Source organism: Gastrolobium bilobum, unplaced genomic scaffold (genome assembly GCF_033153095.1).
Source record: "Gastrolobium bilobum isolate Gb01-03AN ecotype WA unplaced genomic scaffold, APGP_CSIRO_Gbil_v1 utg7290, whole genome shotgun sequence".
Taxonomy (NCBI): domain Eukaryota; kingdom Viridiplantae; phylum Streptophyta; class Magnoliopsida; order Fabales; family Fabaceae; genus Gastrolobium; species Gastrolobium bilobum.
The window spans coordinates 461,823-475,336 of record NW_026898915.1 but is presented as its reverse complement, the minus strand read 5'-3'; the positions used below and the strand labels follow the sequence as shown (position 1 = coordinate 475,336).

General features: G+C 31.9%; 1 protein-coding gene across 3 annotated transcripts; it reads left to right on the top strand.

Annotated features, from left to right (window-relative positions):
* The first annotated feature begins 3,378 nt into the window (after nucleotides 1–3,378).
* LOC133285402 (ubiquitin-conjugating enzyme E2 4-like) lies at nucleotides 3,379–13,252 on the top strand. 3 transcript variants are annotated; one of them, XM_061482611.1, is made up of 7 exons: nucleotides 3,379–3,492; nucleotides 5,887–5,959; nucleotides 8,507–8,586; nucleotides 8,920–9,034; nucleotides 11,112–11,164; nucleotides 12,212–12,340; nucleotides 12,853–12,987. In XM_061482611.1, exons 2-7 carry the CDS (start codon nucleotides 5,916–5,918, stop codon nucleotides 12,858–12,860), a joined length of 429 nt encoding a protein of 142 aa, XP_061338595.1. In that variant the 5' UTR covers nucleotides 3,379–3,492; nucleotides 5,887–5,915; the 3' UTR covers nucleotides 12,861–12,987. The 3 variants fall into 3 exon arrangements, with proteins under 3 accessions (XP_061338595.1, XP_061338593.1, XP_061338594.1); XM_061482609.1 differs by having other exon boundaries at nucleotides 3,387–3,492; nucleotides 12,889–13,251; XM_061482610.1 differs by having other exon boundaries at nucleotides 3,423–3,492; nucleotides 5,884–5,959; nucleotides 12,889–13,252.
* Nucleotides 13,253–13,514: the final 262 nt, after the last annotated feature.

The following is a 13,514-nucleotide window of genomic DNA, read 5'->3' as shown; positions in this document are numbered from 1 at the left end:
AATTAAAAATTTGTGATACCTTTGCATGTTATTAGTGTGATGGAGCATGTTATTCACATTTAAAATTTTGTATTTCATTTTCATCAATATTTTTTAAAAATGTTTATCAATTATAGTAAATGAAAAGCTGTATTTATTTTTTATCAATATTTTTTAAAATATTTTTTATGAATTATAGTAAATGCAAATGTATTTATTCCAATTTAATAGATCATAAAATGAAAAGCTGTCACATGTAGTGTGCATTATTCTTCTACTCACTGTCTTGCCAAATAGTAACTTGAATTCATTATGTTATGAGAATTCTTAACATTGTTGAGTAGATGCTCTTTTAAATCAGTGACGAAAGCAAGTTATACAATAGCAACAACGATTTTTTTTCCTTGTTATTCAACAAATGAATATTAAAATTTTGTCTCTCATTGTGTGCCTAATATGATGCATAAAAGTCTTGAGAAATTTTTATCGGCAACATGCTGTTTATTAAACATGTTTATCGTCAACGTATTACCAGTGCTACGATTAAATAAATAAATAAATAAATAAAATGTAACACATCATTAGAGACGACAAACACAACCATAAATTATCAGTTAATCATGAAGAAGATAGCATAAGGAGAAATGCCAAAACTAGAGAAAATGTATGAAAGTCAAAAAAGAACATACCTTGGCTTTGAGAAAAAAGCTAGGATAGATTGTGTGATATTGCAATAAAGAAATCTCAAGAAATTCCAGAGATTAGGGTGAGATTGTGAAAAAGGCATGCTATTTATACTTCTCATTAAAAAGTCTCACAAAATCCATACTAATAGAAAATCATTAAAATTGTCATATTTTTGAATGGCTTTAATGTTTCTACGGTGAATGTAGATAAGTTATCTACATTCGCTCCCAAAACGACGTCGTTTTGGGTTAAAAAATTAAAAATTATAACGAAAAAGACTATTATAACATTGAAATAAATTATAATTACAAAAATACCTTGATTTCAACTTCAAAATGACGTCATTTCAGACTTAATGTAGATAAATTATCTACATTGACGGTAGAAAAACGAACCCTTTTTGATTACCACAAAATTACTTTTCTCTGTTTAAAATCTTGATTGAATATCATCTAATTTGGGTGGACTTTAAAACAATCTTTTAAAATTCTAATAGAATACCATATAAGTTTTTTGTAATCTTAATTAAATATCAATAAATTTTTTCGTCTAAAAACAATCAATTAAAATTTCAATCCAATTCACACCTAAATTTGTGCAGTTACTAGAGGTCTTCGAAAAAAGTAATAAATACTTTTTAACTTCTCATTCTCAATATAATAAATTGAAAAAATATTTATCCTTTTAAATGACACAACTTATATCTTTTTACTCTCACAAAGAAGTGGGATTGCTCACTCTTTTAAAATTCGAATTTTGAGTTGATCTCAAATTTTGGATTTCAATTTTAAATTTCAAATTGTAATGGTGGGAACGGATTTGGAAATAAAAAATTAAATAAATAATAATTTCTTTTAAAAATAAAAATAAAAAATCAATGGAAAATTAAGTTAATTATTTATGCAGACAACTCATCCAATGTCCCACTCATTTGTACATTGAAATTATTCAGCTCTTTTAAATGCTTTCTGCAATGAAATTGCTCACTCTTTTGAAATTCGAATTCTGAATTGATTTCAAATTTTGGATTTCAATTTTAAATTTCAAATTGTAACAGTGGGAAAGGATTTGGAAATAAAAAATTAAATAAATAATAATTTCTTTTAAAAATCAAAATAAATCAATGAAAAAATAAGTTAATCATTTATGGTGGTAGACAACTCATTCAATGTCCCACTATTTTTTGCATGGATATTTGTTAGCCCTATTAATGCTGCATAAAAAAACAAAAACATGAAAAAAGTTGTAAAATAACAAAATTATTTATATTGTAAAATAAATTCAAAATCTGTAAATATATTAAATGAAAAATTATGTGAACTTGATGTGTGGAAAAAAAAGTTCAGCATTTAATATTTATGCAGTGAAAAAAGATATATAAAATAAATTTAAATTTAATATAAAATTATAGATTAAACAATAAAATATTTAAATTTATAAAAATACATTTATAGTCGATAAAAATTATTTAAAATTTTAAATTTAAAAAAAAAATAAGAAATGGCGTAATTTATACTTTACTAAAAATAAATTAAAATTTTAACATAAAATTTTTAAATATACATGTATAACCAATTAAAATAATATACATGTATTTTTTAAATTATATTTAACATAAAAAATTTAAATATACATGTATAACCAATTAAAAAAATATATAAATATCATAAATTAAAATGGAAAAAAATTATCTAAATATGTATAATTAATATAAAAAGTTTTAAATTTTAAATTTAAATAAAAAATGACAGTTAGAGGTGGAAAACTGAGCTCGGCCCGGAGGGCCAGCCCGCCAATATATTTTTATAATTCAACTGAAATTTTATCCTTATTCTTTTATAATTAAATTACTAAATCTGATTTCAATTTTTGTAAATACAAATTTGTGAAATTCCAAAGACTAACGACACTAATCCTTGCAATAATAATAATTATTTATTATTATTTTATAAATCTGATTGTAGTAAATGAAAGTTCATTTCTGAGATAAAATATAAAAACCTAGATGAAAACGGTTGTGTTATAAATAATACCCTTAATATAATTTACAAGCAAGTATTTCAAAGATTAATCTTGTGAATTTCCTTCTGTCTACTATGAGATAACATCACTCCTTGGTACAGGTAAAGACAAAAAAAAATGGCAATGAAGTGCTTTTTTATTTATATTCGTTAACGTTAGGTTTTTTTAATTGCTACTTTTTTTTTCTCATGCAGGAATCGCTTTTCATGCACACATGATATATTGTTAACTGCTATTTTTGAACCAACAATATTCCATGGTTATCAATATATGGATGTATTGTTATAACACTTTTTATTTGTACTCACATGTTCATGTGTTTTTTTTTCTTCATACTTTCATTTGTAGATTATATTACTAATTCATTTCTAAGAGGATGAAGGATCACAAATGTAGGTTCGACATCTTGCATATGTTACGTTAGTTTTTACGAGACAAATAAATCGATTTTTTTTCCTACGTGCAACGCACGGGTAATACACTAGTTCTTTAAAATGACACACACTTTACTCATAATAAATACTTTATTTCATATTTAATAATTTTATTTTCATTATGTGCCTTAATAAATTCTAATTACTAATTAGGACTTACCAGAAACTTGATGGCCACGTTGTGGTAACTTTTTGATAACACGTGGTATGTCCAACGTTAGCATCCATCTTCTTGTATCCCACACCCACTCCCTATATATGTGTTCCTCCTCATTCTCATTTACATTCTCTCTCTGTGACCTTTTTTCTTTTCCCCTGCAATTACTCTCTCATTTGAAGCCCATCGCCAAACGCCAAATAAGTGTTTCAGGCAAGCCATTATTTTTCCCGAAATTTTAGTGTCAGTTCTAAGATATCAATCCACTTTTCCTGTTCTATCTTCTCTGGGTTTTGATTTTCCAGTATCTGAAGCATAGTTAACAATCCACAATTGTTTTTCTTTATTTCTGGTTAAATGGGTCAACCATAGATCTTCACATCAGAATCTATGTTGATTTTTTTGTAACATGGGTCGGTGCATTCTGTGTTGGTATTGCTCTTGATTAATTACAGTGCATATGCCTTTTTCTCATTTTGCCTATTATTGCCGCATTGGTTGCTGGGAAGTTGATCAAAGTAAATTAAGGAATTCTGGGTATTTATCTGTGTTTGGAATCGACGTAGTCATTTACAAAAGATTATATTTTTACTTTGTGCCATATAAAGCAAGCAGTTTTGCCACATTGTGTATCACATACTTTGTATAGCTTTTGTTTCTGCCAAATTTCCATAGCTTATGAGACCCTGCCTTTATTTACTGTTGTTTAGTGTCCTCCTTTGGATCTCTTGACTTTGTCTTTCAATACACTAAATGATGAAAATATTTGTCCACTTTTTTTATTCACATAGATGCTTGTATCATTGTAATAGAATTTCTCACCATTTGATGCCTTCTTCAATACTAAGTTTATATTTTTGTTGAAATTTAGTGTAAGTTTGCCTATAAACTTCTTAAATACGTGTTGCGATGAGTAGAACTATATACCTCAAAATGATTGTGTCTATTTTTCTGTCAAGTTTGCTATGTGCTCCCTAATATATGAAGTGATTTTGTTTTATCTGTTGCTTTATACACATAGTAATCTTCTACAAGAAGGCAGGAACTTAACCATTGCTAAAGGACTGTTAATTTACTTATGCCTGATGTGATTGTCTAGTGGGTGATCCCTACATTTTGAGCATTAATTGTTCCTTCCATAATCTGGATCCCAACTTTCTTTGTGTTCATCCGTTTTTGCTTTTTATGACTTTGAGTGTCATATTGATCATTCGTTGCACCAAGCATAATATAGAATAGTTTGCTGATACAATCAACCAATACCAAGAAATTGTGAACTGAAAAATGACTGATGTTTTGATTATGGAAGATTGTGATACAGTCACCAATTATCAATAGAAAAGAAAACGGAAATGAGGAACTGTAAAATGAACAATAAACAATGGCAGTAAACGAAAATGATAAAGTACAGAGCAATTCGAGGAGCTCTGTGACCCTCCCAATACAAGCCCAAGTTTCACCGTGTCCTACCGCAAACTCCTATTCACCTATTTAATACTGCCAAGACCTCCAACTGCCTCACTCATTCTGTTATCCATGCTGGCATCAATGTGTATTCCCTCACCTACACCTTCTTGGGGAATATTCTCTCCTAACTGCCTGGATGCTGACACATCAAGTGGGGGTTGTGGTTTCCTGTGATGCTTCCTAGTGTAAACTTTCTGGGCTCTAAAATTCGCCTTGTCCACTTTGTCCTTTTTTTGGGGATCAATGATGAAGTGAAAATCGTTGGTTTGTCATATTCAAGTTGTTGTCCTTCATATATATCTTGTTTGGATCCACACTATTGAATGAAAACCTTTGGTTTGTTTTATTCGAGGTCTTGTCCTTCATTTGTATACGCATTCGTATTTCTTTTATGTTGCATAGTGAGAACGCTTATTCAGTTTCCTTTTTACTCTCTTCTTCTTTCATATGATAGATGATGTCTTTGTTTACTCATATGATTTCTTTTTATGGACCTGTAAAGAACCACTTCAACCCAAAACTTTAAGGTGTTAGGTGAAGGCCTTTTTAATAGTTTATATTATTTTCTAATACATCTCCTCACGCAAGGGCCCTTTGGGTTTGAAGTGTGGATATTACACAGGCTCAATTTTTGGTTTACCTTGTGCTTATTTAATTTTACTAGAAAGTGGGGGGGCGGTAAGGATCGAACTCATGACCTTGTGGTCATTGAGGCTCTGATACTGATACCATGTAAAGAACCACTTCAACCCAAAACTTTAAGGTGTTGGGTGAGGGCCTTTTTAATAGTTTATATTATTCTCTAACAGGATCAATAGAGACACATCTGTTGATCCTTGTTTTTGACATCAAATCAATTTCAAGGTTTCTTATACTTTAGCTTTCTACTTCTCTATCTCATTCATCAGCGTCTTGTGAATCTTTATGGGCAAAACTATTGTCAGTTTGCTATGTAGACACACCGCAACAGAGCTATATCAACAAGTTCCCCGTCCTCTTTTAAATTTAATGGAAATGCATTGAGCTTATAGGCTACATATTGGAAGTGACTTTTGTTTTTGAACCTTCTATCGTAGTCAAGATGGAAACTATAATGTACATTTGACAAAAACTAACTTTGCTTAATTGTCCTTCTAGCAGGTTGAAATAAGTGATTTGTTATAGTCAAAATGTCATCTCCGAGCAAGAGAAGAGAAATGGATGTTATGAAATTGTAAGTAGATTGTTTTACTGTGTTTTGATACTTATATTCTTTTAAACTGTTGTTGAATTAGTTTTGATAACCTTTTCATAAGTTGGTGGAAATCGGTACATTACCAAATTAATTGAAATATGTTATAGTTGAAATCTGTTTTGATTATTCATACCGTGTAGAAGCACTTTTGGCACATTGATATGGTCATTTCTATTCTGCTATCGCTTGATCTTGAACCCAAGTTCTTAATATGGGAAGATTTTTCTGAATTTGGTAATTTGACTTATAGGAAGAATTTGTAGTTTCTTTACATGTGAGATTCATTTACGGTTTTGGGCCTGTTCACAAAAGTAGACTTCAGTTTGACAGAATGACCTAGACTGCTTGTGTGAAGTAAGACATCCATTACTAAAAAAAAAGGAGTGTAAGATTTATAAAGGGTAAAATACACTTTACTCCCTTGAAATATAGCCCTTTCTCAACTTACTCACTCGAAGTCTTTTTGCTATCCCCTAACCCCTTGTAGTTGAAATCATTTAATTTTTAGTTAGCCAAACAGAAGTTAACCTCTAGACACCTAAAACCAAACTTCAAGGGGGTTATGTGATAAATAGACAAACTTTGGGGGAGGGGGTGTCAAATGATAAAGAAAAACCTCAGTTTTGTAATGGTAAGGGAACATTCCTAATGCCTTATGTTCCATTTGATTTAACTGAAAAAGTAATTTTTTTCTTAAAACCAAACATGAGGTTTAAGTGACAAAAAGATAACTTTAGGGGTAAGTTGAGAAAGGGATATACTTCAGGGAGGTAAAATGTATCTTAGCCGTTTACAAAACTTGGCAGTTTAAATTGGTGCTATAAAGTTATATAAAGCTCCCGTATGCACAAGGTCCAGGAAAGGGTTCAACCCATTGTGTGGGTCTATAGTAGACCGTCTTACCTTGTATTCGCAAGAGGCTGATTACATGAATCAAACCTGTCAAATTAAGAACAGTAGAAACCAATCAAATTCGTCACGCATGATATGTCAAACGTAGAAACCTACCGTAAAATAAAAAAATTAAAACTGTTTATGATTTTACTCCGTCACATCACATTTTGGCATAATCTTTTTTTTTGGTCATAACACATATGTCACCCTTCTTCACTAGGATAGGAATTTGCAGATTACTAAGAACAATAGAGGAAAGAATGAAGAAAAGAAATTCAAATTAATTGAAAACTACCTTGCTTAGTCTTAGCCTGTTGGCAGTTTCTGTGAGAATTGTGATAACCCTAGTGTCACCCTCCCCCCCCAAAAAAATAAAAATAAATAAAATGCTTCAGCAATGTTGGGTAATCGTCTCATTTGAATCGTGTGTTTTGTTTTATTTTATGAAGGTGGTGGTGTTGCCAGGCTGAAGCCTGAAGGTGAATGCTATACCAGCATGTTGCCCCGTGATAGGATTAAAACACTACTTTTCTTGATGATTTTATTTTCTAATGCAACCTTTTTGTTTTTTTTTTCAACGCTGAATGATTGAAAACCATGTAATACTTTGTCAAAGTAAATTCTCATTATAAAATGATTTCCTTCTCTCCACTTTCCTTTTCTTCCTCCTAAAAATTAACCAATCTTAATGACATCTGATGCTCTCCATTACAAATTTATGGATCCATTTATTTATTTTTAGTTTTCCCTTTGCGTTGGTGTTATTGACATCAGTCAAGGAATGGACTCTCTCATGTCTCTTTTTAACATGATCACATCATTAAAAAATCTCAGTCATTCATTGAAAGATCAATGGTCATAAGTGTAATAACAAAGATTGTAAAGAGAACATGGTCACTTTAATTGTTGGCTATTGATCTATCAATGAATTACATATTTTTCACATGTCATGATCATGTTAAAAAGGAGCATGAGAGGACCCACTCCCAATGGGGAAATATAGGTAATAAACTGAGTAACGGTGACAAGTTGGTCTCTTGGTGGAAATATCTTTTGGGCATATTCTTGTTACCCAAATAAAGGTTGTAATGGAGAAAGATGCTGTATTGGTGCAATACGGTGCTTATGGGCTTTGGCATCATAGTGGACTGGTGGGTGTTGTTGTAGATGCTTGATTGGAAAGTGCAGACAGAGTTTGAATTAGTTGCTAAATTTATGGCGAGAATAGCATGGATGAAATTGATAATGAAGTTATATGGGATGGACTTAATTTAGTTATATGTACCTAGAACAAAATATCAAGTAACTTTTACATCCTTTAATGCATTGCTAAAATGGTGAGGATTATGAAGTATGTGCAAATGACAAAGGCTTGTACTTTTGAGGCACTTGGCATTGCCCAAACAATCCTAATTATGATACCATCGTCAGTCTAGAATTAGAAGCATATGCAAGTACTAATTTGTAGATGCATGCCCATGATAGTTCCCTATTATATTGTTAGGAGAACTCAGACTATCACTCTTAGCATTATGTTTACATCTTACCCATTTCTTGTACACGTATGTATGATTCACTCTTAGCAAAAAAATTCGTAGTCATATTTCTCAAATATTCCTTCCTTTTTTACAGGATGATGAGTGATTATACAGTGGAGACGATAAATGATGGACTCAATGAATTCAATGTGGAGTTTCATGGTCCAAAAGAAAGTACTGTTGACATTCTAGAGCTAACTTAGTCTTTTGTTTGATGAAACTGCACATGTATATGAAGAATTTCTTACTAATCAAATGCTTGTTAGACGAAGATTTTTCATTTTTTCCTTTCTCAAGGACAAAAAAGGCAGGGCAAAAAACCCTTAATCGGGAGTTCCTTTATCTCTATTAGCATAAATTTCCATCTAATCTTTCCATGTTTTACCTCGTCTTTTAGCTTGGTATTGGTTTCCTTATCTTTAAAAGGGTTGCGAGTGCCAAGACTAATTATCATGTTTAAGCTATCTGGTTGTTCCTTGATTTATTACATTTATGTGATTGTTGCAGGCCTTTATGAAGGTGGAGTCTGGAAAATTCGAGTTGAGCTCCCTGACGCTTATCCGTACAAATCCCCTTCTATAGGATTTGTGAATAAAATATTCCACCCAAATGTTGATGAGTTGTGAGCACTCCATACGCTATTAACCAATCTTTTTATTTTTGGTGGTGGATTTAATACTTTTAGGTTTGGGTCCCATGATATGTCATATCAACTACTTTCATTTATTTGTCTAGTGTACATACTGCTTTTCTGTTGGTTTGTTGTTCGTTGTTTTCAAAAAGATAGCCTGGGGGATGTGGTAATAAAATGACTGACCAATCTTTTCAATAAGATTCTTCAAACAAATAAGATGTCTGATATTCAGAGGAAAAGTTTGTTTGTGCCTATTTACAAAAACAAGGGAGATATTCAAAATTATTCTAATTATACAGGCATTAAGCTTATGAGCCATACTATGAAGATGTGGGAGAGAGTTATTGAACACTGCTTGAAGTGAGAGAGCAAGGTCTCTATAAATCAATTTGGCTTTATACCAGGAAGATGTACTATTTTCTTGATACACCAATTAATGGAGAGATGTTGAGAAAAGAAGAAGGACTTACATATAGTGTTTATAGATCTTAAGAAGACATATGATAGGGTGCCAAGAAAAGTTTTATGGTGGGTTCTTGAAAAGAAAAAAGTACCATCAAAGTATATAGATGCAATTAAGGATATGTATGATGGTGCTACTACATGTGTGAAAGCGTGTAATGGAACATCAAATTATTTCACTATTACAGTAGGTATACATCAAGGTTCTGCTCTAAGTCCTGATCTCTTTGTCTTAGTTATAGATGAACTAACAAAAGATATTCAAGAGCAAGTGCCATGGAATATGCTTTTTGCAGATAATATTGTACTTATTGATGAGACCAAGGCCGGTGTTAATAGAAAACTAGAATTGTGGAGAAGCACGTTGGAGTTAAGAGGATATACGTTAAGCCGGAGTAAGAATGAGTATATGAAGTGAGTTTTCTCTGGCTGGAGATAGAGACTAAGATTTTGTGCGTCTGCTTGGACAATAGGTACTCAAGAAAGATGTTTTCAGATATCTGCGATTAGTTTTGCAAAAAGGTGGAGAGATTGATGAGGATGTAAATCATAGAATAGACTAGGGTGGATGAAATAGTGTAGTGCATCTGGGTTTTTGTGTGATCGCAAAATCCCTCTTAAGCTAAAAGGAAAATTCTATAGAACAGTAGTAAAGCCTGCAATATTATATGGAACTGAATGTTGGTCAGCACATAGGCAACATGAGCATAAAATGTGAGTAGAGGAAATGAGGATGTTAAGGTGGATGTGTGCTTATACAAGGTTGGATAAGATAAGAAATGAAGATATTCGATGAAAGATGGGAGTAGTATCAGTGGCGGAAAAGATGAGAGAACATAAATTGAGGTGGTTTGGGTATGTAATGAGAAGACACTTGGATGCTTCCGTAAGAACAAAGGTTTGTTACCAAGAGTTTGACATAAAAAGAAGTAGAGGTAGACCGAAACTTACTTGAGGGAAGGTAGTAAAACAAGATTTAATGGAGTAGGATATAAATTGACGGACAGTGTGTCTTAGGACGGAGTGGAGAAGAGCTATAAGCATGGTGGAGGGTTAGACCTGTTTTTATTCCTATGTTCTGGATGGTTCCTTTTTAATCCTTTTTCCTTTTTATCTCCCCCATCTTTCTTCTTCCTTTTTCTCTTTTATTCCATTTTTCCTTTTAATCTTTTTCTCCTACCTATTTATTTATGTGTTTTTCTTTTCCTTTTTCCCTATATCCTTTTTTATGTTATTTTTTTTGATTTTTTATTTCTTACCTTCTTATTCTCTTCTGTCCTCCTATATATTCTTATTTGTATTTTATTTTAATTTGTTTTTCCTTGTAATTGTGTACTGCTTTTCTATGGATAATATTATATATATTCTTAAAGTTTTTTTAGTTTTCTTAGGTTTTTTTTTTTCACAATCTTTCCGTACCATTTTTTGGGTTCATCTACCATCGACCCTGATTGGGATAAAGATGGTGTTGATTTTGAGATTTTGTACAAGAGGGAAATAAAATTTCTTAAAAGGATTACGTCCCAGCAACAACTTGCTATTGGTAGGAGTTTGTTCACACGGATTATGGCTAATTCTGCTTTGTATATTTCGTTAACTGCAGATCTGGCTCTGTGTGCTTGGATGTGATTAACCAATCATGGAGCCCAATGTTCGGTAATGCAGTTATAGGCTTTTCATAGTAAATGTTTCAAGTATTCAGCATCTAAAGATTCTATTGTTTTGTCATATTCTTGTGTATGTACGCCGACATGTAGAATGACCCTCTATGCTTTGCTCTTTTATCACTTACATCCTGTATTTTACTCTTTTTATCACTTTTACCCTTGTGTTTTTTTATCTTATCAATTACCCTTTTGTTGTTGTTTTTTATGCAAACCACCTTTAACACCGTTGGTAATTGAGCAAACTTGCCCATTTTACCCTTGATCTCACAGTAGGATTTTAGTTAAGTAAAAACATTAAATAAAACTTGTTGCAGCCCTCACAGATTCAGTACATAACCCAGTTTCAGAGTCTGATACTAATGAATATGTTTCTTCAGAGATATTTAATTTTTCCTGTTGTTCTGTTTTTTGCCTATGTTCCTTACTCAATTCAATGATCTCACTGGTAAATAGCTTATCAGATAAATCTCAAAATAAATTGCTAATTCCAAAAAGCTCCCCTTGGAATTCCTTGCAGTCCTGCAAGTAAACTAATTAAGCAATTCTGGGAATTATTTTAAAAAATATTAGAAATAAGTGAAAAGAAATGCCAAACCAAAAGACATAGATTTTGGTACCTAGACACCTTCAAAATATCGTTTTTCCATCTTTCCTGAGACAGCAATGTTTGAGAGCTGCTGCTTGTACAGCTGACGTCAATAAACAAGTTCTTCGAGCGAACCAGCTGCAAGAAGACAGAACACAACAACATGCTGCTTCTGAAGCATAGGGGTGAAAAGGGCAAGTTAATTTAACTATCAACAATGTTCAAAGTGGACTTGGATAGAAAAAAAATCAAACGGGGTTAATTGATAAGAAAAAAAATATGGGGATGTAAGTGATAAAAGAGTAAACCACAAGAGGGTTTATGAACTTTTTGCATGCATAATTATGTGTGTGAAATTTAACAGGATTATATGGACTGACCGCCTTCATTTATCCTTTTTCTGATTTTGTATTTGATTTTTATAGATGACCAAGGTTTCTGTTTTTTCAGATCTTCTAAATGTCTTTGAAGTATTTCTTCCACAACTCTTGCTTTATCCAAATGCTTCAGATCCTCTCAATGGCGATGCAGCATCGTTAATGATGAAGGATAAAAAGCTGTATGACCAAAAAGTTAAAGGTGAGCATATTGTTTGTCAAGAGCTGCTACTATTTCTCATACTTTTAAGACCAAATCTTATGATGGTTTTGCTATTTGAGTCCATGATCCCACTTCACTGACTCAGCTTGTGGAGTAGTGCCTGTAATCTATTATAGTAATTCTTAATGTGAATCTCCTAAATTAATTAGTTTTTGATTGAATAGCTTAATATCTTGGGAAGAAACTTATCTAAATTTTGGTCCTTCATTGATGGTATAATTGTCTTATGATGATAAAACCGTACTAATGCTTTAAACCCGTGCGTAACAGTCTCTTGCTTTTTTGAGTTTATGTATTCCCTCTTCTAACACTTAGGAAGTTATATCATGCAATGCTTTACTACTGCATATCTTGAGCAATGGATGAATTATTCAAACATGATGATAGTTTTTGTACTTGAGACTGCCTCATAATATCTGAATATTTGAATTTTTTTTGTTGAAAAAATTCCGGTCCTTTGGTGAATGGGGGGTGTTTTGTGGTGACAAAAGATATGTAAAACATTGCTTTGCTATTTGTGGGGACAGAGTATTGTGAGAGGTATGCTAAGAAGGAAAACATTACCACCTCTACAGCAGATGAGGAGAGTGGAGATGAGGAGGAGATCAGTGAAGAAGAAAGTGGATTCAGTGATGATGACATTCCCGGTCATGCTGATCCATGAATGATCTTCGATTTATATAAAACCTTTGAAGGGTCAATGTAGTACCAACCAGAAAAACATTACATGTTTACTTGTTAAATTATAAGACGTAGGATTATATATACTATTTTTTCTGCCTGTAAAATTATAATTCTTATTCCTGTACTGAATTGATTAGGGTATTGCTCAGTAAATGGAAATTTAAAATAATATTAGTGTGTAAGTTTTAAGTTGCGGTGCCGGTTGTTTCCCGGTTTCATGATCCCTTGGTTGTTAGCAATGGATCTGTTTAGGGTATATTTTAATAATTCTGGTATTATAATCCTATACCTATAAATCTTAGTACCATTATATAAGTTGGTCTAGTCTCACTTTGTCAATGTGATTCTAAAAGTTGCACTTTGTGATTTGAATTTTGTTCCATTAACACATTCTTTGATATATATTTTTTCTCATTCATATTGAGTACAATGGTCATCAACATTATATATATATATATATATATATGAG